This window comes from Temnothorax americanus, unplaced genomic scaffold (assembly GCF_048541705.1).
Source record: "Temnothorax americanus isolate GAGA-0224 unplaced genomic scaffold, ASM4854170v1 Scaffold1, whole genome shotgun sequence".
Taxonomy (NCBI): domain Eukaryota; kingdom Metazoa; phylum Arthropoda; class Insecta; order Hymenoptera; family Formicidae; genus Temnothorax; species Temnothorax americanus.
Genome location: NW_027509230.1, coordinates 4,183,730 through 4,208,453, shown reverse-complemented (window position 1 = coordinate 4,208,453; position 24,724 = coordinate 4,183,730). Strand labels below are relative to the sequence as shown.

Genomic DNA, 24,724 nt, shown 5'->3' with positions numbered 1-24,724 from the left:
GAACAAAGTGACAGAGGCCTTCGCACGACAGACTACCTAAATGTATACATGCATATACATATGTACTTTACATATGCTTTTCGACAGGTGGTGGTGATTACAATCGCTGGACCTACACGAACGGATACGTGAACTCGCCGGCCTGGCACATGCATTACCGTGTGAACCAGGTGCGTAACGTAATGGTTCACGCAACACCACGCACCCTGACTAATCGATTTTTACCGCTGTACCCACGTTGAACGGGAAGCCATACACCGCACACTGTTCAGGCTAAGAAAGTACCACGCTACACGGCAGTGAGGCTCGCGCGAGTAGACGCGCGGCCGCACGCACCAGAGGATCGCGAAACGAGATCATTGACAAAAAAAAAAGAAAAGAGAAAACACGAAAGAAAAGACCAAAGTCCCGAGCGTACCGAGCTTCTATTCTTCGTCCCTTTACAGTTTTCTCGAACGTTATAACACTTTGCGATCGTTTGATTTTCACGCAGCACTTTCACGGGATTGTGATTCTTGCGATTGAGAGGGAGGTAGGAAGCCGCGAACATTTTGTGCTCTCTTGTTGTTGCAGCGTAATACTTGTAAAAATTCTCTACTGTCGAAAAAGAAAGAGAAAGATCCAGATTTAGCGACACCCGGGGTGTGCAACATTTATATATATATATTAATACCATCAGTGTATATATATATATCTGGACAATGCATATTATACGTCCAGGTGCGCATGTACAGAAGCGCCACGAAATTTCGTATTTTCCTACCGTCAGTATTTTCCCTGTTCTCAGAGGACAGAGGATTGAGGATACGCGTTTCGCCTATGCGAATAAAACATGTTGTCCCCTCTTCCGTTTTTCGTTTGAGTTGAACCTTTCGTTATCCAGCTTCTCTTACTTTGTTAGCATGTTTCTCTGCTTCGTTAATTCCGTTTCGTAGCGAAATCTCTTGTCCTTAGATCTTAGACGCACTTAACTCCTCACCTCATGATATTTATTCCAAAGATCGTCACGTTGCTTATGATCCAAAAAAAAGAAGAAGAAAAGAAAAAGCATCGAAGACAGTCCCGCTGTTTGAAATCTGATATTATACCGGATTTTCGTGTGTGCACAAGATATCCACAAGATGTTCACTAATCTTGACACACCCGCACTGCACTTTTAGATTGCAATTTGATCTTCTAGAAACGCGTCTCAATGCGCTTCTTAACGCTGTCGTTAAAATAATCCCGCGATTTTCGATTATACCTTTTACGAATTAAATATACTGTACCAATATACTGTACAGTTGTGTGACACGTATTTCCGATTGTATATATACGCGACGTTGCATCCGTTGAACTCGAAGAGTTCCCATCATCATTTAACTCTTGTAGTTTCAAGCAATTTACCCTCAAAAACGTCACCCCCTCACATTTTTGCATTAGTCACATTAGTCTGTGCTATACATTTACATATATATATATAATAGTTTATTGTTCCTGCCTCCCTGCCTAGAGCGTGCGTAGAGATGTGAATTTCACTCAGACGAGCATACAAAGTTATATTAATCGAACGATCGCGATACGGCACATTGATGGTACGCTACATATTTTCTACAAAGGACATCTCCCCGAAGGTCGGCAAGGGCATTAGATATTTTCCGAAGTAGCGTGTCGAGAGAAAACGAGAGAGAAAGAAGACACGAATTCATCAAGACGCCAGAAACGTTGAATAATCTGAGCGGTGGAATATTCGCAGATCAGCTGCGACGACTCTCCGCATGCCAAAATCGGAACAATCTCGACCGTTTTGTACTGCCTTACGTTAAGCTGTGATAGCGAGAAAAAAAAAATAATAATCTATGAATTTTTTATTGTTATCGAGTGGAGAAATAGCGCGATCGTCAAACTCACATCTCTAGTTGCAGCGTGGTACTGAACGTTCCCGCATCTTATTGACCATTATTACACGTATACACAAAAAATACACACACACACACATATACGCTACACGCATACTTCTACGTTAATTATTAACTATTTAGGAACCTTTGGAACCATTACGTAGCGCCCCTGTCACGAATCACGAACGTATTTTGCCACCTGTCACAGTGTCTCGCCACGTCAACCCCTAATCAATTGTGTAAAGTCCGTTCTCGGTCACGTCACCATGCCCAATCAAATGTAATTCTTATTCACAGTATCTTTGCAGTATATGTGTATGGACACCGTAAGAGATCATTCTCGGCTCTCCGTCCCATTTCTCCTCAGTTTATTCGAAGCTTGTACCATTTTCCTCCCAATGGAAGAAGACAGACACCTGAGATAGATATAAACAATTTATTTTAAACATTATATCACTATAACGGGAAGTTTCTCAGCGCTCTTTCCCATTTTCAAAATCTGCGGAAGGATCATTCGTGATAACACGACAAAAGGCGCTGAATATTTTATATTGCGGTACTCGACAATTGAAAATTGTTTAAATCTCTCTCGGTGTTTGAACGTGGGCTTTTGTCTTTTATGAATCCCCCCCCCCCTTTCTCCGATAAGTCGAGTTGACATTTACTATACGAATGTTCACGAATTTAGCAATAATGCCTGATGCCTGGGGCGAGAAGTTCGCAATTGATGCGGATATTATCCCGTGTCCCCTTTGTTTTTATTATGAATTCTAAAGAATCATCCTCCGTGCTTCTCAATATCGTATCTCGATAGTGGTTCAGGGGATCAATATATTAAATATAACCCGAGCGTGACAGCCGAACGACTGTTATGTATCGAGTAGTCAATCGCAGAGAAACTCACAATGGATATATGTTATAAATAGTTGACCCTCTATTGCATCACGTTCGTCATAGGCAAAAATTTGAATAAATATAACAGAGCACATTCGGTTTGGTTATGAATATCTTAGTATTTTGGAAAAATGTTTCGAGATAACATCGTAAAACAAGCCAATCTTGTTACAGGAAACACGCAGGATTTAATTATTTTTTGATGCAAATTTGCTGCCTCTTTATCTACAAAGTTGACTGACATCAAGAGAAGTCATGCAATACAGGGTTAATGATAATAATAATAATGATTTGTGTTTGGCCAGATTTTGTTCTGAGATTGAAGAATTCAATGTAACTGCGATCTAATCCACTTTTTTTTCGGAATTTAGAGAATTAATCTTAACACTAAGAAAGTTAAATCTGTGGCATTTAACTTTTTGCGTTTAAAAAGAGAAAGTATACGGTTCTGTTAAAGTTTGGAAATTCTCTTGTAAATTTTGGAGCTCGCGCGTATATTGGGTCAAAATGTAAACACTGGAGAAGTATATCTCTGGCGAAAAGTGCACAAGCGTTAAATTTCATAATATTCGGGTATTATTCAAATTATATGTTGAAGTTTGTAAGACAAAAACAAAAATAAATTTTGCCTAATAACTTTTGGCCGTTCATAACGTAGATAAAGATGAATCGAAGAACTTCGTATTTTCTTGGCACTGTTTATTCACAAACACGTTAACTGTTAGAAGGCACTTTGTACTAACCGCATTCGTAGAATCATAGAATGACGATAATTTTGATAACTACGATGAAAAACTTTTTCAAGGTAAAATAGTGCCAAATATTTTGTAAATGGATTCGTCATAATCAGAGAAAGAGAGATTAATTGAAGTAACGTTAAGTTTTTCTTTTTTCCCAAATTCTACTGCATGCAAATATATATGCACTTAATTTTCTCGCTATGGATATTAATGTGGTTCGATTTCCACATATTTCGGGATAAAGCTGGCTAGTCGTAGATTTATAACGAACGTTTATGAATAAGCCGTTCATTCGCTGTTTTTACGGAACTCTTTCTACTCTGATTCGGATATTTGTTGAGGATATTTGTCGCGTGTCCAAACGTTACTCGGCTTTGAACCTTATCAAGGATAAAACTCGACATTCGTATATTAAGCCGGCAAGTTTTTCTATATCTTCGCAAATTACAACGTAAGCATTGTGTTTTTACACCTTGATCTCTCAGTGTCAAACGTTTTTATAAGACTGTCGAATTTAATAACGATATCAAGTCCCAATAGACTCGCGAAGTGTTGATTGATTTACATCACGCGGTGTTGTCATTGAAACTATTGTTTGTCTTCCAGTTTGTATTTTGCTAATTTTGACGCCATTTTTCTACTATTAAATACGCTTCATCTCTTCCAATGGCTTTACCAGACTAGCAATAAAGGAGTCCTTGAGAGAATCATCGACCGGACGGTAATCACACGTCGTTGTCGTCCCAACGTAACTTCGAGCTCGCTCATCTTCCGTTTCCGGTCTGCAAAGACGACGTTACTCGCGTGTCAACTGACTTTTGCTTCGATTTGTGAGCGTTCGAAATAATACGACGTCCGTATACGGGATGCCCTATCACTACCGGCTGTCCTTGCCATAGATATCTTCTTTTAATTTTTCCTATTCGACAGCTCGGTTATAGAAGTCTATCCTTTTCGTTAAATTGAAATTCAAATTGTTTCACCGAGACGAGACGCGCCTTCGTTTCTCTCTTTCTCTCAACGCGATCTTTTCCTTCTTCGACAATGTAAAAAAGGCTGTTAAAATTTTATCAATCGTTTTAAAATAGCTTCGCAATTTTCGCTCTTCTTCTCAGTCGGTCCTACGATATCCGTAGCTGAGACGGCAATTGGTAGCGGTGGGACATCCCGTATACGCGCACACGCACACACGCGTATGCATGTGTAGGTACATATAATTGCGTACAATTTAGGATCCGGCCGATTTAACGGTCGGAACGAAAAGCGGAGGACAAGATAATTAGAGCAGGATACACGTACGTCGAGGTGTCCGTCGTGTCGGCGTAACGCTCCCTCCCCATCCTTATCCCCCCGTTTGTAATTTGTGTAACACTTTTTGATCGTTTATCGATATACCGTACTTGTTAACGCTATATATATATATGAAAATAAATATATATATATATAAATATATATATATACATAAAAAAATATGTTTGTTTTACGCGGTGATTCCCCCGGTTGAGATGCGCCGTTTCGTCGGTCGTTCGATAATATCGACCGATTGTGTTCGCACGATATTGAGGCACAGCTCGATGGAGGGACGTGGGGGAATTACCGGCGTCTGAAGGACGAAGAGCGGTACTCCCAGCGTAGGAAATCTATTGTACATTGATTATTGATACATTAATTATAACAATAAATTATATACAAAGTCACATGTCGGATCTGCGTCAGTAATTTCACTTTGGTTTCTGGATGATATTTGGTTTCTGGAGTATGTTCGTTTCGTTCTCTCGCTCTCTTTTCGTTAAACATTCGTTTTCTCCCTCCGTCCACGTTTTTTTTTCGTTATCCGTCCACGTGTGGTCAGATTGACATTTTAATTTCGGATCCGACCAGAGATTCGCAGCAAGATTTGTTGCTTTCTATTTTTCCTCGTTTTATCCGATTTTTGGCGAATCGAATATTGAATTTCCTCTCCTTCCCCGTGTGCGATGCAGCCTGTCCTCTTCTTCTCTTTTGTTTCTTTTTTTTTTCGTTCTTCATACCGTATCTCTTTATCGCAATGCCGGATTCGTCGTTCGACACGGATGACATTACGTGTGAGTAATCTCCTTACAATGCCTGTCTTAATTGTGGATATTACGATTTCTTTCTCTTCGTCATTGTTTCACGATACGTCTGCTGAAGTGGCACGAATTCCCGCTTAGTCCGGGCTCTCCGTCGCATTTGCATAATCCGTAAACGAATTTGTATGTACTCTTTATTTGAGCGCTGCAGTTTCGAAAGTTATCTGGGAAAGGAAGTACAAAAAGAAAAAGAATAATTTAGGACCCTGATATGGAAATATTTTATTGAAATGTATTTGAAATTTTCTCTCAATTGACCATTTTATTATTATTTCATTAATATTTTAGTAAAAATTCAGTTTCCAGTTAAATTCAGCAAAATTTCATTATACCTAATATTTAAAAAAATTTGTTATTACTTTTCAACAGTATAATTTAACATTCCTTATATTTTACAGTATTACATTACATTACATTTTATATAAGGAAAATTATGATTCATTTTGAAATACATTCAGTATGTTTCAATAACTTTTATTTCATTTTTCATCGATTTCATAGTACTTTTAGCAAAATATTTCCATCAGGGTAACTGCACGTTCTTAATAATAAAAACGGCATAGTTCTTAAATGTCACAAGACGAATGCAACAATAAAGCGCAAGTGTGTTTCGGGATCAAGGCTAAAAGTATCAAAATAGCCTTGATCGTGTGCGATCTCACCGATATATAAGCCCGAAAGTAATACGGCTATCAATTATCGCGCTCAAAGGTCAGAGTATATATTTGCAAGGCTTCCGAGATTCATGCAAATGCGTTACCGGTCCGCACTCGTATATTGAATGAACTTTATGTCGTTACAGCCAACGCAAAGTACGGGCGGAGTAGCTTATTCCTATGTTGTACCGCATATAATCTCTTTCTGTTGTTCTCGTTACGTCTTCCTCCCCGTGGAGGAAGCCGAATTCGATCAGAGATTCTCTCGTTGCTGAGGAATTTCCGTTCGCCCGTTTTGCGAATATCGTGCGACCTCTCGTCATGATGATCCTTATTTCCGCATGCGATTTGCGTAAGTGGAATAATGTAGAATACTGTTACATTATGGATTCTTAACGTTAACTTTATCCGGCTTCTAATCACCGTTTTATTAGTCGGCGGCTTATTACTTAGAGCACGGTACTTTATAGACGTGCTTGGGCATGAATTTTCATAGGAATGAAACCGCATATATTGGCTTTGATGTCTCATTTATTTATTAAAAATCGCTTATTCGACATTATCTGCACTCTTCACTTGCATCATTGCCTTTGTATTATGATCTGCGCAAAAAAGATCGGTCTTTTTTTTTTAATTCTTGAATTAGAAAGCACGTATCTCATTAAGATTTTCAAAGTTAGTCACAGAGCGTCTTTATTTAAGATACACTCTAATGTTTATACTTATTCGCCTCATAACACGTCGCTAAATGATTATTACTTCTAATGAGATGAGAGAGAACTCTTAGAACAGAGTCTACGACAGAGATATTGAAAGTTTAATTTTGCTGAATCAAAAAAGTAGCTATTAATTTTTACTTATAAATTTCTTGATGTTTATTAATACATCGAAAATAATTGGAGGGGTAAAAACCATAGTGGTGTAAGTCAATATTTTAAAAAATTTGACTTACACCACTATTATGGCTTTTACTCCTTCAATTGTAGATTCACATGAAATTAGTATTATTATAGACATTTGTAGATTCATCGAATCCATGCCACACTGATTCATCGAATAATTTTTCCCGAAACTTTATGTTGCATTTGACTCAGCCATCAATACTTATTTCCGATTTTGCAAAAAATCACAAAAAAAAGAATAAATATAGATAGTGCACTATAGCATGCGTGCCTATATATACATACACTTATATATATATATCGGGTCTTATTCCTTCAGATGTTTCCTGGACACCTGTTTTATCTATTTTTTTTTATTTCTCGTACTCAGCAGCACTTCTGTTTCTTCCTAGGGGTTGCCTAACTGATATTTATTTGCAGATGTCCAAGCCGAAAAGCAGGCGATATCTAATCAACGGGAGAACAATAATTCTGTGTACGCCGCTGAGAAATCGCCGGATAAACGGACGACGAACGGCGGAGTCGAGATGAACAATGCGAGCATCGTAAATTCGCCGGATCTCAGTCCGATAAAGAATGTACGAAACGGGGAAGCGGAGGAGGCGGAAGTCAGAAAAACGAAGGTAGGTTTGTCGTTTAAGAATACGGCTATTGCCGTGTTCTTTTTTAACGACAATTATATAAGAACAGCAATAAAGAGTTACTATTTTTTTGTTCAGAGATGGCCAACCGATAAAGCTTATTACATAGCCAAGGAGCTCCTCATGACAGAACGAACTTACAAGAAGGACTTGGATGTTATTAATGTGGTAAGTAAAGCTCTGCGCTTCGTTTTTAGAGCTAGGAAACACAGTCAGTGTGAAACAAGTCCAGTTTAGAAGGACGGTAGATCTAGAGAGACAGAAAGAGGACTCACAAATTTTAACTTGTGACTTATATTTATGTGCAGTGGTTCCGCGAGGAAGTTTCTCGGGAAGCGGCATTGGAAGGGGAGTCGGTAGTCTCTTTAGTCGAGCTACTCGCCGACGTGCACGGACCCTGTCTCCAAGAAATGGAGGCACGGCTGGCACGCTGGGAGAGCAACGCCCGTCACAATATCGGTGACTTTTTGTACAATACGCTTTTGAACGTCCTGCCTCTCTATGATCAATACCTGGAGAATCTGATCCCGGTGTTGGAGAAAATGGAATACTCCATGCGAACGTCGCGACGCTTCGACCAGCTCTGCCGCGATTTCGAGTCGCAGAAGCATTGCTACCTGCCATTGACTTCATTCCTTTTGAAACCTTTACAACGATTACTGCATTATAATAGTATTATCGATAGTGAGTGTGAAATCAGATTTGTAACGTATGTACGATAATTCTTAATTTATTAAAGTGGCGCTCTTTTAGGACTATTGGATCATTATCCAAAGGATCATACCGATTTCGAGGATTGTTTGGCGGCGAGAGACAGACTCGGCGAGACATTGCTCGAAGGGCTCACGATTATAAATCAAGCGGTTAGAAAATTATTGCAATTATTATTGTTTGATACAAGAACTTAATAAATAAAGTGAAAGAAAAGAATCTATTTTTTTACTGGAAATAATTTTTTTTTACTAAGGTCAGTTATGTCAATGTTAATTTTATTTTTTTGTACATTTTTCATTTGTAGGAAAATCTGGTGCAGTTATGCGAAATGCAGAGAGACATCACTGGCTTTGATAATTTAGTACAAGAAGGCCGAAGGTTTATCAGACTTGGATGTCTGCAGAAATACAGCCGTAAAGGTTTCCAACAACGCATGTTTTTCTTGGTAAGTCTCCTACATATTTCTTATTAATTAGTGCGATAGCAGCTGAAAATTTATCGTATTTATTTTTTTTCCAGTTCTCGGACGTGTTATTGTATACATTCCGTACGCAACAACCAACACAATGTTTCCGCGTGCATGGCCAATTACCGTTAAAAGGAATGAAGATTCAAGACGCGGATAATAAGACTGGAACGGATTTCGCTTTTATTGTCGACGGACAAGGAAATCAGTAAATATCAAACTCTTCGAATTACATTGTATATTATTACGGAAATAATAGCAAAGTATAAAATACACTAAAAGATACTAAGTGGTTGTTAAAAGGTCATATCGTTATTGAGGAGTCAACTAGCTAAACTGATTTTATTGAAGCATGTGTGCGATTAATGACAGCCATCAGTACGATTGTGACCTCAACTTGGACGAATATGAACTCGTCGTGTTAAAGCGAAGACATTTTAAGGGACAGAAATTATATTGAAATTTAAAGCAAATATTTTTAGTATTATATTATTAAAGTTAAAAATATGACAGAAGCCCCAAAAAAGACAATATAAAATTTAAATTATTTTATTTTTGTAGATCATTGACAGTTGCAGCGAGCAACGAGGAAGAAAAAGAGAGGTGGATAGAAGATTTGAACATGGCTATAACACAGATCGATGCGGACGCAAAAATGCCGTATTTAAGTTTAAAGTCTTGTAGTAAGTAACTGTTAAGTAATACAAAGTATATCACAATATCTGTACCGAGCGAAAAAATCTTCTCAGCTTTCTTTTTTAATAAAAGAAGATTTCTTCTAAGTTTTTTTTCTTTGTGCAAAAGTTCTAGGTTCAGCCGACGAAATGGGAGATAGTGTAGGATTAGAAGTAGATCGAACTAGTTGCGGTGGTGCAAAGGCTTCACAACGTAGCAATACTGCAGTTCACGTTTGTTGGCATCGTAATACAAGTATTAGTTACAGCGATCAACTACGAGCATTTCAAGTATGTTAAAGTTTCGAATAATATTGGTAAATCACTGATGCCTTGGTTGATATACTTGGATATGTCTTACATAGAAACTGATTAATGATGTGTTTGTTACGTTTCTTCACTGTTTCAGAACCAGCTTAGCGGATTTCTTCTACGGAAATTCAAGAATAGCAACGGTTGGCAAAAGCTTTGGGTCGTATTTACTAACTTCTGCTTATTCTTCTACAAATCTCATCAAGACGACTTCCCATTAGCTAGTTTGCCATTATTAGGATATACTGTTTCTACACCATCAGAAAAAGATGGGATCAACAAGGACTTTGTATTCAAGTTACAATTCAAGAACCATGTATATTTCTTTCGAGCGGAAAGTGATTATACTTTTGGAAGGTAAATATACAGAGAGTCTATGTAATTTTGAATAGCTAAGATTTATGAAAAATACAATGATAAATTTTATCTTTAGGTGGATTGAAGTAATTCGAAGTGCAACTCAACAGAGTCATGTACCCGCTAGTATGAATGGAAAAGAAGAGTACTAAACGAAATCTACGAAATAATGGAATAATTGTGTTAAGAAGAAGTAATTATTAAGATTATGGAATCATGCTACAAAGTATGATTATAAAATGATATATAATGAGAAAATCTAAATCTTTGCTCTTATATGTATGAAATCAAAAGAGAGTCGTAATTGGCGATATCTTGGATAGTATGTCTAATAAAAAATGATTATATACAGTTTTCTGGAAGAACAACTTATTTTCAATCACACTGTTTTTTACTCTTAAGCTATTACTCTACTCTACTATTCTGCTAGTGAAATATTGCAAGCATTTACTTAAATATTTAATCATGATTTTTAAGTACTGTGTTTTCAGACTTAAGTCATTCTTCCAAAGAAAACTTGATAATTTTGAAGACAAAAATCATATACAAGTGATATATAAAAATATAACGAAAAGTATAGAAAATTATTTAGAGATGAAAATATAAAAAGGAACTTTTTTATACAAGTCGCAGGACTTTTTGATATGTGATTTATGTTTTTAATATAAACTTAAAAAATGGCATTACAATGTGTATAAACGAGTGACTGGAATCTCGATATTATGTCAAGTTTATGGAAAATGTTATTCGTAGAAAAAGAAAGAGATGAAAATCTATAGGTATATATGTATAAATAGAAAAATATGTAAATATGGTATTTACACAAATATTAATTGTTCGCGTTTAGAAGTTTTTTAATAAAACTTTTTTTATATCAGTTCTTTATTGAGCGACAGTCGCGCAGATGATAAGTTGTAGTGTCATAGCAATACAATATTAAGTAATATATTTTTGAATATTACCTTTTAAGAACAAATGTTCTTTTTATATAATTTACTCATTAAAAATAATTGATTGCTATAGCGCGATTATCATCCAGTATAAAATGGATATAAATACATAATGTGTTAGAATAATATCTAGATATATTTACACTAATAACGCGTTTTTGGGTCACATTCTGTTATAACGTAAGTGAAACTCAATGAAAATCACGAAAAATTATGGGTATTAATATTGGACCAATTTTACAATCAAATTTGCTTATAATGATTTTCAAATAAGACAATAATTTTTGTTAATGTTTTGTGTGATCTAATTCATATTAGCAAAATGTATAAAATGGGAAAATATTTATGTTATAAATCATAGATCTAAGAAAATGCTTCTGAGTTTTAGTAAATGGTGCCATTGCGCTTTTTAGAACCAATCTATGATATAGTTTCTGCACAAAAAGAGAGATTTGAAGTTCTCTTATAAGATGGCTATATATATGAGCTATATAATATATTTTTATTATCTCTATGTTGAGCGGCTATTTAATTAACAGAGTTTATAATCTTTTTAAGCTGTACCTCTGCCTGAATAATGAATCAAAGAGACGAATAATCATTAAGTTAAGCTTAAGTTAATTGTTAAGCTTGCTTAATGTATTTAGACTATATAAAAGTCTAAAAAAGATGAGAATGTATTGATTCATTGAATTACTCTTTATTAGTCAGATAACATTTAAAAAGACATCTTTCGAATTTGAGAAGGTTGTTTATTGTATAATTTAGATCATATAATTAATATACAAGTCCTTCTTCTTGAAAACGAGTCCTTGTTCGAAAAAAATTTATTCTACCATTTCGGTTTATTTTGAGTCGCAGAATCACACTTCCTGATTGTATTGCGTATTTCGGCCGACATTATATAACATCAAAGAGAGAGAGAGAGAGAGAGAGAGAGAGAGAGAGAGAGAGAGAGAGAGAGAACATGGAAAGAGAATTAGTTATATATATACTGCCAAACTGGAAATCCGTAAGTAAAATGAAAACTTAGCTGACACTATGAAATATCTGCGTAGAAATTTGTTAAAAGTAAATCATAGACTGGTCCCCAAACCATTATCTTTGCCTCGTTAAGCGTCTGATGTACAATGCTTTCTGAGTGTTCAACAATTTAATTGATACATATACGTTTGCAAATAAAATAAAGACAAACTCGAATATTAGCATATTAAAGCGTAAATATTTGACTCATTTTAAGCGCAAAGAGTGCAACTCCGAAAGGACAATTTTATAATGTATCTACAATGATAAGAAGTTGCGATATTGTAACGTTTAGATTCAACAATGAGGTTGAAAGTAGAAAAGACCGAGATCACATTCTAATCAGATTAAAGTGCATTAGACAAATTCATATCAGAGCGTAAGTTATATAAGTAAGTAGCGTTTGTCATAACAGATTTATCCTCTGTATACCCATTTTTTCAATCTTTTGATGTTAATTACTTCTTGGTTTAATCCGTCGATTCCGGTATAGAAATAGCCCATCTATTTCACCTACATTGTATATTTCGAATTTCGAATACATCTTCCTTAAATTATTTCTTGCAGCTAAGATAAACAAGCGAATGTAATAAGTGAATATCATAATTATGTATTATCATGTTTTGCTGCAATAAACCATATATCAGTGCGATTGCGCCTACATTTTTTTCTTACTCATAATAACAGTTATTTTCTGGGAGACATTAGAAAGAGATGGAAATTACGAAGTCGGCAGTACGTATTGGTCGTTTTTTAATTAATCTCGTAAAATATATGTACCGCAGCATTACGGAATCATTCTCGATCAAACTGATTCATCGATGGTTTTCCTTGAACGTATATTTAACATATACTATGCAAAGCAAAATTTACAAAAAAATATTTACATGCTAAATTGCTTTATATGTTTTCTATGTTTATATAATACGCACTGTGATTCTACTTATGTTGACAAATCATTAAGATGGAACGCAAGTCAATACCTGGTAAAAAAATTTTTTGTATAAAAATATGCATAAATATTTGAAATTATATATTAAATCAATATTGTGACCGTATATGTTTTCTTTCTCTTACACACTCTCTCTGTTCTTGTAAACAGGAATATAATAATAAAAAAGAATTACAAATATAATTAAAGAAATAATTTCACTGTTGATGAATTTGAATTTGTTTTTACTGTTGAACTGAATTTGTTTCTTTAAAATTAAAATTTGAAGAAACGAGCAAAAATTGAAGTTATTTTTTAAATCATTTTTTAATTATTTTTGTTATTATACGAACAGCGATTATACAAAAGAAAGAAAGCATGTATGGACATATTATTATATAATTAAATATAAAAAATTTTTTCTCGGATAGAGAATGCCAAAAATATTGGAAAGTGCGATTTTAAGTAATAAATGGCGATCTCTTTCAATTTCGCAAAAAAAAAATAATAATAATACGACCGGCGTAAAACTGCGAAAGGATATTCGGTGGCGTCGAGTATATTAAAAATGAAGATTAATTTCTCAGGAAATAACGTCTCTTCACGATGATTCGTGAGAGGCGGTCTTTCCGCACGGATGATACTATAACAAGATAAATTAAAGAAAATAAAAAGTAATGATCCTGCTAATGTAGCCTCGAGTTTATATCTTTACAAATACGATCGAAAATACGCGACGGCGGCGGCGTCACGTTGCTCATAAATCGCGTGTATGAGTCAAACATGAAACAAAAAACCAGTTCGTAATGTATGCTAAAACATTTCTGGTTCGTTCTACGAGAGTCAGGTTTGAATTTTTATTTATGCCGCACTTGAGGTATAAACTTTTATTCTCACCGCACTTGGAGTATAAATTTTTATTCGCGCCGCATTTGAAGTATGAATTTTTATTCGCGTTGCACTTGGGGTATAAATTTTTCTTCGCGCCGCCGTTAGGGTACGAATTTTTTAATCAACCGTGTTAGTGTATATAATTTTTTTCGTGCCACCTTTGGAATATAAGGTTTTCTTTCGCGCCGCACTTGGAGTATGAATTTTTTTTCGCGCCGCACTTGGGATATGAATTATTACTCTCGCCACACTTTAGGGTATGAATTTTTTAATCAACTGCCGTTAGTGTATACATTTTTTTTCGCGCCACTGTTGGAGTATAAAGTTTCTTTTATCACCGCATTTGGCCTATTATGTCCTATATACAGATATAAAAATTACATAAGAGAAAAAAATATTTGGACATATTTTATAACTATATAATTTTTTTGTATACAAAATTGTTTAAATGACTTTTACTTTCGATGTAATGCCATAGCAGAATTTTTCTTGCAACGTTTTTTTGTCTCAAGCAAATAAGATAAAAAAATTAGTTTTTCTAACCGTGGTTCCATATTACGTAATTACTATATATTCAACTATCTCTCTTAATTTTGCCAAGAAAAAAATAAGTAATATGATCGTAAACTACGAGAGGATATCCAGTAGCGGAACACTCCGTATATATTCTCTCGGGAAATAACGTCTTTCCACGACGATTCATGAGAGTTGGTCTTTCCGCACAGACGATACCTATAAACAAGGTAAGGAAAATAAAAAGTCATAATAATCCCTGCGTGTTTATCTTTACAAGTAGCTTCACGATCGAAAATACGCAATAGTGGCGGTGTGAATCACGTGTATAATGCGTCAAGCGTGAGAAAGAAAAAAGCCAGCTCGCGTAATAAGATATGCTGAAACGTTTCTGGTCCGCTCTACGAGTCAGTAATGAACTTAATGAGTTTTGGTATCGTAAGTGCGCTTCTTTCCGTGATTACGATCTCATAGCAAATGTGGAGGATCGCCGAGCGGAGATTTAATGAGCCGTTCACGTGCTCATGAATAACCATTGAAACCTGACGCGCAGGATAGAGGCCGAAATGTTTATTGCAAGAAGAAGGTCGTTTGTCTCATCCAGCTTTCCTCGTTCTGCTATCAAATAAATCGACTTTTAAAAAAATTAGATAACGGAACTTTTCTTTTTATTTGTAAATCTATCGTTAATTAAGTAGTCGCTGTTTATACTGATACGCGTTTCCTTTAATCTTCATTGCAGTGGAATTGCCATGCTCTTAAATAAATTCGATCTCCGACGGAAGAACATATTTTGTAATCAGGGAGACGAAATTAAATTTATAAATAGTAAAAAAAGAAACTTGTCGCATTTGTGAAAGCAAGTTTGCAGGAAGCATATATTCCTCAAGTTGCTTAGGATGCTTAGGATGCACGAAGCGACGTAGCGACAAACGCGGATAACTCTTTAGTTATAGATAAAAAATTTATAATTATGCATTTTAAGAATCGTCTTGCACAAAATGATTTATTTATCTTTGTATTCCAATTTTTTATTATTTACGGATTATACGGAAATTCAAATTACGTGGAAATAATCGTAATTTTTTTTTATCTATATAAGCGACAACTTATACAATCAGACGAGCGATCGTGAGATTAGTTCATAAAATAAATATTTGTTCTTGCGTATCGTTCATTTTGTGCCAAGTATGCAAGTTATAAATCATTGCGTCGAGAAAATATTAAAAAGTTACCCCGATGACGCCACGAACTATCTCGTTTGACTATTTCGATTATACGCGTCGCTTTAATCTTTTAAGCCGATTAAAGGATTCCTTGTATGTACTTCCCCGTTTAATTTAATCGCAATGATGTGAAAATGTAAAAACACAACGCGTTCGAAATTCTCAGAAAATGACAATCTAAAAAACCAAAGACTGTTCAGGCAAAATATTATATTTCCTAATTTAAGACATTAATTCATGGCTACTTCATGCTGTGCAAGAGTGCAAGTCACGGAATTGCTGAGAATAGCGTTTTATAAAAACTGAGATAAAAACAAATTAATTTCAAGAAATTTGCGGTTCTAATAGAACCATGATAGACTTTTTAGCATAAATAATAAGAATATTTTATCTATCGTGGATATAAAAAATTGCATTTTATATTTAATATTTTTCTTATAAATTTCCTATATATTTTTTTAATTTACATAACGCATCTTATTGATTTGTTCTTCGCAGAATATGCATTTCATGGAACCACATATGTACATGGAAAAGAAAGATGCAGGGAATTTATCTGGGAGAAAATATAATCTTGATAATTCAATAATAATATTAATGTAACAAATATGTCATATTTTTTTATAAAATAAAATGTTTTTTATTTGTTTTATTAATATTGTTATTAACTTCAAGATTATATAATACAGTTTAAACTAATGCTGTTAATACAACATTGTTTTCTTTTTTTATATACACATATCGTGATTAATACAGATCTATAAATAAACATAATTGCTTCATTATATTTATAATACGCCTCGATGGGCAATGAAGTAAGGATACATTAAGAATGCAAATTAGCAATTATTAAGAAATTACGTTTTGTTCTTGCCTTGTAACTTACGGGAAAATGGGAATTATAATTTTTTTCAATATTGACTCATAGGCATTTTGTGCCACACACTGACAAGGGAACGGTCGGAAGTGTCCCTACCCGATTTGGATGCGCTTTGGATATGTTGTTAAGCATCAAAAAATATTAGACTCGTATTTTTTTTTGCTGCTTATCTCGACGTTTAGGGGTTGAAACAACCCCTTAAAAATAACAACCGATTTGGATGTGCTTTGGATATATTGTAACATTTGTTTTTTGATGCTCTACAATATATCCACAGCACATCAAGGGGTTGTTTCAACCCCTAAACGTCGAGATACGCAGCTAAAAAAAACACGTATCTAATGTTTTTTGATGCTCTACAACATATCCAAAGCGCATCCAAATCGGGTAGGGACACTTCCGACCGTTCCCTTGTGAGTGACACAGAACTAGTCATGCATATACCACATCTATTCTATTCTAGAACTACATAACATGTAATAAATATCAATCGTTGTAACCGTTTCCTCTATCGCCTATGTATTTCCAAGTCCTAGATTAAAGTAATCGATAAAATTTGTCCCTAGTATTTATACTTTTGCATTAGCACGTTTAAAATACACATATAATTACTCGTTCAATAATTCTCGGATATTATAAAACATTAGAATTTTAAAAACAATACTAAATTCTCTATATTAATATTTTTAACTTTTCTTTCGAGAGATTGTACATCTGTTTCCTTATACAATAATTTGTGAAAATAGAAAAATCACAATTATTATTGACAAAGTGAATATATACACCTCTTATTACGTATTATTAACGATTGACACAAGTGATAAATATGTGAAATAACATTAAGATTCATCGAGATAAATCCGAGCTGAAGGCTACAAATGACCTTCGTAAATATTTTACATTATCGGCTTTATTGTTAGATGTGTCATACCTTGTAGCTGTTTGAACGGGTAATCGTTAAACCATTGACAATGTCAATGACCAAGTACATATTTAAAGTCTATTTAGCACATCATGTTTACAGCAATAATAAATCGCGACGATATATTGGAAAAAAATTTAGTAAATTGGAAGAGACAGTCTTTATTATTATATATAACTCTCTTAGTGTTAGCCGTTGTGATCGACATCGTGATTAAATTTCTTATTCCGACATACTGCTTTTGGCCTTCTAGAAACTCATTCACTTAAATCGTATAACAAATACATTTTTGCTATAAATAACTAAAGTGAAAAACTCCTCTATTTTCCATATTTCTCTGAAAAGGTAGATACAATCTATGCGGTACAAATTATTGTTTTAGCATAAATTATTCTCAAGAGAATTTTTATTTGAATACACTTGGCGTCATCTTTTTCTATACGATTCTGAGTTCATTTGGTCAATTTATTTTTAGAATTACAATAATTTCATTCCGTTTGTCTTAAAATACTTTTTAAAGACAAATTCGTTTACATTGTGTTTTGTTACAAAGTTCCAAATTCATCGACGTCGATCGGAAACAGGAGCACAAGAAGATACGATAACAGACTTGGGTGGATTCCCGATAATAAGCGCCGGTTATCTTAACCTTGGCCACGCATCCAACGCATTTTCTTGCTTTCATTGCTCCTCAATCCGACCTGCGTTCAACGAAGCAGCCAGTGTTTTAGGAAGGAATGAGCGGTTGGGGTGGGAGACAAGATATAAAGACTTGGCGGCCGATCGGGATAGAAACCAGATATCGTCATGTGGCAGTATCGGACGATCGGCCTTTTGGCCTTATTATTTGCAGCATGTATCCAAGCACGAGGTAAGTTGCTTTCGTTTTGTAACATCAACTTGTCATCATCAACAGTCTCATGTTTTATACTAATTATTGTAAGATATATTTCGCTTCCGTTATCGTCCTTATTGTTTTAATGAGAAATAGTGTATTGTTATAAAATAAACAGTTAAAACTAGTTAGTGTAGTTGTTAGAGAAAAAGAAACTTTCTTGTCAGGAATATATAAAAAAAAAGCTTAAATATATATTTAAGTGTATCATTTCTCATCCTAACATAAAAAGTTAATGTGTGTGTGTGTGTGTGTGTGTTCAATCAGCATATATTATACTTATATTTTATTTTGAATAACAAAACAAAGAGAAAAATCTTAAACAGTAAAATAATAAATAATACGATATACGTATTATTCTGATTTAAAATTGATATTTAGAGTCCATGAGATATAATACGCAAATGTCAATTTATGTTTCCAAGATTTTACCATTAGTGAGACTACGATAATCTTCTCATGACGTAACATTCATAAATATATGTAAATGTGTAATGCGTGCCTTACATTCTACGACATCAGCTTTACGATTGCTTCTTGATCGTAGAAAAGCGTATATAAAAACACGAAGCGGTCGCAAGTTTTAGATTTTTTCTGAGAAATCGATAACAAATTTTTATTATGAATACGAAATTTGTTGCAATCGTATGTAGATAATTGAGTTTGAACTTGAACTTTGATCTAAGATAATTGAACATTTCTCTTAAATGTACTTTAATTTCTTGTAGGCATTAAAACAGTTATACATCTTTGGTCTATAATATGAATTAAGGAGGAAGATTTATAAAAAAAATATGAATATTTTAGGTACATGTAATTCTGAGTGTTTGTGATTAATTATTAGAAGTTATTTTTTCAGTGATTCTTTTGCTTCAAGTTAAGTTTAACTTACAATTAGTTATAAGGAAACAATCTTTTTAATTTGTTGCAGAAGTCGAATTATTGCGTTCGAGGCGTTATAGCGGAGGTTTATCTTCTAGCAGCGCTAGCAGTTCGGCCAGCGCAGGTTCATTTGGTGGTAGCAGTTACTCCAAATCTAATGCTCAAGCTATCGGCAGTGCTTCAGCAGGTGGACAATCCTCGGCTCTGACAGATGGATACGGAGGCGGTGGTCATGGTGGTTATGGAGGCGGTGGCAGCGGCGGATATGGTGGCGGTAGTCACGGGGGTGGCGGTGGACATGGCGGACTCGGGGGTGGCCATGGTGCAGGTTACGGCGATGCTGGCGGCGGTTTAGGCGGTGGGCACGGTGGTTTTGGAGGTGGTAGCAGCGGTGGCCACGGTGGTTTTGGAGGCGGTAGCGGCGGTGGACACGGTGGATTCGGAGGCGGTGGCCACAGCGGAGGTGGTCACGGCGGATACGGAGACGGAGGTAGTCACGGCGGATACGGAGACGGCGGTAGCCATGGAGGATTCGGAAGTGGCGGTAGTCATGGTGGATATGGAAGTGGCAGTGACGGACACGGAGGCGGATACGGAGGTGGTGGACACGGAGGTGGCGGCGGATATGGAGGTGGCGGACATGGAGGTGGCGGTGGATTTGGCGGTGGACACGGCGGTAGCGGTGGATATGGTAATTAATTCTTTATTTTGATTAATTTTGAACAATTTAATCAAGAACAATTTGTTTTATTACAACCTATCAAATATTTCATTTATATACTTTATTTAGAATTAATATTTCGCAATTTTTTTCAGGACTCGGAGGTTATCCTGGTAAGTTAAAAATAAAAAAATTTAAATTTCATGTATATAGAGAATAATACGTGTAATAATAATTAGAAGTTAATACTTAGTAATATTTTAAACTTATATTAACTTCGCTTTTTTTGCATCCTAATTTAGTAGAGTAGAGTAGCACATAAAAAAATACACTAAAAAATTTACGTAGTCTAAAAGTTAACACAGAAATAAGTATAAGCGGTTACAGTCACGCATAATTAAATAGAATTTATTAACCCTTTTTATAAAATATAAATATGCAAATGCTAAATAGAGAGATAATATTAAAAAAGATATAATAATATAACAAAGATAATATCAAAGACTTGGTGTAGTTAGTTTAAGACAAATGCTTTTTTTCACAGCTTTTGCTAATATAACAAAAATAATAACTTCTCACAATCTAGTAGGAACCTTTTAATATAGAGAGTTTTTATGCACTATACACATTTTTAGATGGCCAGGGTGGTGATGGAGGCGGAGTTGGTAAAATTAGTGGAAGTTTGGGAGGTGGTTATGGTGGGTCTAGCGCCGGCGGCTACGGTGGAAGTAGCGCCGGTGCTGGCAGTCATGTAGGAAGTGGCTCCGGAGGTCACGGGAGTGGCCTTGGAGGTGATGGTAGTTCTAGTGGTGGTGGTTATGGCGGAACTGGTTCTAGTACAGGCGCAGGTGGTTACGGGGGTAGTGGTAGTATCGGGGGTTTCGGTGGAAGTAGCCATGGCACCGCGGGTGGTTACGGTGGTGCTGGCGCGGGCGGTTCGGGCAGCGGTTTTGGAGGTAGTAGTAAGTGAACATTAGAAAATATATATAACTGTTTATGCCAGTAGAATTTTTGTAATTAAAATACAAAATATTTCTTTTTTCTAAATTATATATTTTCGTTATTTTAATATGGACCTGTCCAATATAATTCTGAAAACTTAAATTATTTTATTTTTTGCACCTTCATATCTTTTTCGAATTTTGAGACAATTCTATGTAAATTTGCCATAGATAGTGATGGCAATCTTGGAAAAAGTATATTGAAAGATTAAGCTAATGCTGATGCTGATAAATTAGGTGGAGGAGGATTTGGCGGAGGTCCTGGACTTGGCGGTGGATATGGAGGAGGTTCAGGTGGACATGGAGGAGGTTTAAGCGGTGGTTATGGAGGAGGTTTAGGTGGACATGGAGGAGGATTAGACGCTGGACATGGCGGAAGTGGAGGTTAAATGATTTAAATAAAAATTTAATATCAATTTAGACGATGTTAATCGTTATAGATGGATTTGATCATGTTGTAATCTCATGTCTTAGGTGGATGTGCTAGTGGAGGATGCGGTATTGGCCACGGGGGTGGTAGTGCTAATGCCCAAGCTAGTGCAAGCGCCAATGCCGGTGCTGGAAGTCACGGGGGAGGATATGGAGGTCACACGGGTCTTGGCGGTCACGGACCGGGAGTAGAGTATGTATTGCCAACAAACTATACACAAGTATATACTATATTTAAGGAATATTTCATTAATTTCCAATTTCACTTGCCTATGACTTGAAAACGATTTATGTTGATATCTCGATTTTTTTCATAAAAAATCGTAAAATAAGACTGAAGAAAATATCGATTTCCAATTTGACAATCTGTCATTGAGATTAGTATCTCGGGTTTGGAGGCCTCGAATATTGCGAGAAAGAAAATTACAATGATTCGACAATCGTGTAATGATATCAGAACTTTGTATGCGGTGAATCAGTCCGCTTAAAGTTTTCCCAACAGTGAAGATTTCAAGGTGAACAGGTTTCTTGTGAAACCGAATGTTTCCGTAACCTACGGTTGATTATGGAAATCGGCAAGACATGGTAATTTATTGAGCAAATATTGATGAGGCATAAAGTCGACAAAAGCGAGTTCAAATAGCAAATGCTAATCACTATTTTTTTAAGCACTTTATGCACACAAAATTTTCAATATTAAAAAGTTTGTCCATTTTGATGATTTAAAAAAATGTTGCCCTATTTTTCTATAAAACTAATATTACTGCAACTATGAGAAAGTAAAAAGAGTGTTAAAAAGTAGAAACATGCTTGGAGTCGTCATCCAAAATTTAGAAGTGCTTATTATGTGGAATAAATTCTCATTTCAAGTCAATTCTCATCTTTATAATACACATTAACTTTTTGATAATCGTTCGATTTTATTTGTAGTCTATTCTCCCGCATCGGTGACACCGACGAAGGCACGAGCCAGAGCGGTACCGTCGAAGGTGCCAAAGGAGTTTACAGCAGCAGCGCGGCGAACATAGACGGTAGCGGTAAAGGTGCTTACTCCGTTAAAGCCGGTAAAATTCCGGCGTAAACCGCGCCTAACTTTCACATCGATTTCGAAAATTGGTTGTTGCTCCGCTAGATAGAAATCTTCTCGACGACTGGAGATGCATAGCTGTGATTACAAACCTATTTCGATATAAACGTAATACAACAACTCAAAGTCTACGATTTATTTATTTCCTGAGCGTCGAGCGTGTTGTGACGTCTAAAGTAAATCCATGGAATTATATAACATTCTCCTGAATGTTTGATTAATGTATCCTGGTCCCAATCAAAGAAAAAACATTATTCTGCGTTCGGCAATCAACGCTGCGACCAATGTCCAAATGACGTCGGAAATACTTCCGACCATTTATCATCGTATTTCTAAATGACTTGGAAAATCTCTTGAAGTGATGTCAAATTAAAGTGATTTGTTTCCTGGTTATTTACTTTCAGCAATGAAAAAGTTCAATTTATTTTCGTATCTTATTTAAAATATATACGATTCAATATAATATATTACATATGTATATGTTATTGTTCCGTTCAGAAACTAGCAACTACGGCGTTTTTTAGTTTTTATAGTCATAAAAATTGCTTTTTTTATTGAGTTTTCTGCTTCTATTTCTAATTACAGTCAATTGAATTAAATCTTAAATCATTTGATCGTCTAGCGTTTTAAAAAGATAGAATTTCTCGATAAAGATATGAATATGACGAATCATCATAAGTACTGATTGCGTGAAATCATAACGCCTGTTATGTTGTCTCGCTATTTAATAAGCTATCTAATAGCTATTCGCTTATAGTTAATGCCGTTTTGATTAGTTGGAAATACCGATTTCTCATCAATTTTTCATCGCTAATGAATGCTCATCAAATCGATGTAATAATTCATCACTAATCACGTTGCGCAATCCAATATGATTATAATAGTCTGACGGTATATCAAGACCCTCCGTCTCGCCTCCGTCTGTGAATCCGGTTGCATGATGACTGAAAGTCCTTTTGTTATTTCGTCGCTTATTTGCAGCGTAATTATCCATCTTCCGCACAATCGAGTGTGTTAATACATTTTTTGTACAGCGAGTTTTGTATGTTTCACTTGTATCACGAACCTGCATTGGTAAGGGTGAAATTGAGCCACTAATATATATATATATGTATATATATATATATCAAACTATTGTTAGAAACTGTTTCAGTAGTGTGTGCCTATCTCTTTGGTATTTGCATTTAAATTGAAAATGAGCATTTTTTAATACTTGCATTTTATTTTCAATTGTATTTAAAAAATAAACTCTTCGTAACAAATATTTTTTTGTTAGTAAAATATGATAATAATAGAGTAATAATAATAATAATACCTGTTGAAAGATATTTTTTAATGTTTTGTTTAACATTAATTTAATTACAATTCATAAATCCATCTTGCAAATGTTTTATAAAAACATTTTAAAATAAAATACATTTAATTTAACAATATTAGATTTAATTTTTAAAAATGTTATAATTTAAATATCTGATATGTGGCCTGATAGGTTTTTCTTTGTTTCTAGGTTTCTATTTGATTTCATGTAAAGAAAAATAAAATATAAGATAGAAACAGGTCAACCTATATAGAAGCCCTCCACCACCCCCGCCGATTCCAATCGGCGGTCCTCTTTTATTTACATTAATTACAATGTTTTTTTTTTCACATTTTTATCATATATATTTTATTTCTCTTACAATTTATTTTATTATGAAATTAAAAATATAATATACAGTTAAATTTTCTTACAACTTATTATTTGATTTCATGTAAGAGAAATAAAATACATGATAAAAACAGGTCAACCTATAGAGGCCCTCCACCACCCCCGCCGATTCCGATCGGCAGTCCTCTTTTATTTACATTATATATATATATATTTTTTCATATTTTTTCATCATATATATTTTATTTCTTTTACAATTTATTTTACAATTTATTTTACAATTTATTTTACAATATATACATTATAAAATTGAAGATATAATATATAATAAAATTTTCTTACAATTTAGTTAACAATATATATATATATATATATATATATATATATATATACATATAAATCTATATATGTATATACAACGTATATATACATATATAT

General features: G+C 34.8%; 2 protein-coding genes across 7 annotated transcripts in view; both read left to right on the top strand.

Annotated features, from left to right (window-relative positions):
* LOC143905953 (FERM, ARHGEF and pleckstrin domain-containing protein 1) overlaps positions 1-12,972 on the top strand; it is a 36,921-nt gene extending 23,949 nt beyond the window's left edge. The window contains exons 1-11 of one of the 5 annotated variants that reach the window (XM_077422157.1): positions 5,996-6,633; positions 7,604-7,806; positions 7,903-7,992; positions 8,133-8,508; positions 8,578-8,687; positions 8,843-8,983; positions 9,058-9,212; positions 9,566-9,687; positions 9,809-9,969; positions 10,088-10,347; positions 10,424-12,972. In XM_077422157.1, coding sequence (XP_077278283.1) covers positions 6,603-6,633; positions 7,604-7,806; positions 7,903-7,992; positions 8,133-8,508; positions 8,578-8,687; positions 8,843-8,983; positions 9,058-9,212; positions 9,566-9,687; positions 9,809-9,969; positions 10,088-10,347; positions 10,424-10,499 — 1,725 coding nt within the window. In that variant the 5' untranslated portion in view covers positions 5,996-6,602 and the 3' untranslated portion in view covers positions 10,500-12,972. Of the gene's footprint in view, positions 1-87; positions 5,212-5,995; positions 6,634-7,603; positions 7,807-7,902; positions 7,993-8,132; positions 8,509-8,577; positions 8,688-8,842; positions 8,984-9,057; positions 9,213-9,565; positions 9,688-9,808; positions 9,970-10,087; positions 10,348-10,423 lie in introns of those variants that run through there. The other 4 variants (XM_077422074.1, XM_077422330.1, XM_077422241.1 and 1 more) reach the window with 4 other exon arrangements.
* A 5,424-nt stretch (positions 12,973-18,396) lies between these two features.
* Positions 18,397-22,758, top strand: LOC143906666 (uncharacterized). Of its 2 annotated transcripts, XM_077422931.1 has the most exons (7): positions 18,397-18,554; positions 19,510-20,151; positions 20,277-20,294; positions 20,757-21,083; positions 21,360-21,506; positions 21,597-21,744; positions 22,482-22,758. In XM_077422931.1, the coding sequence occupies exons 1-7, from the start codon at positions 18,491-18,493 to the stop codon at positions 22,630-22,632; spliced, it is 1,497 nt and encodes a 498-aa protein (XP_077279057.1). In that variant the 5' UTR covers positions 18,397-18,490; the 3' UTR covers positions 22,633-22,758. The 2 variants fall into 2 exon arrangements, with proteins under 2 accessions (XP_077279057.1, XP_077279109.1); XM_077422983.1 differs by lacking the exon at positions 20,757-21,083.
* Positions 22,759-24,724: the final 1,966 nt, after the last annotated feature.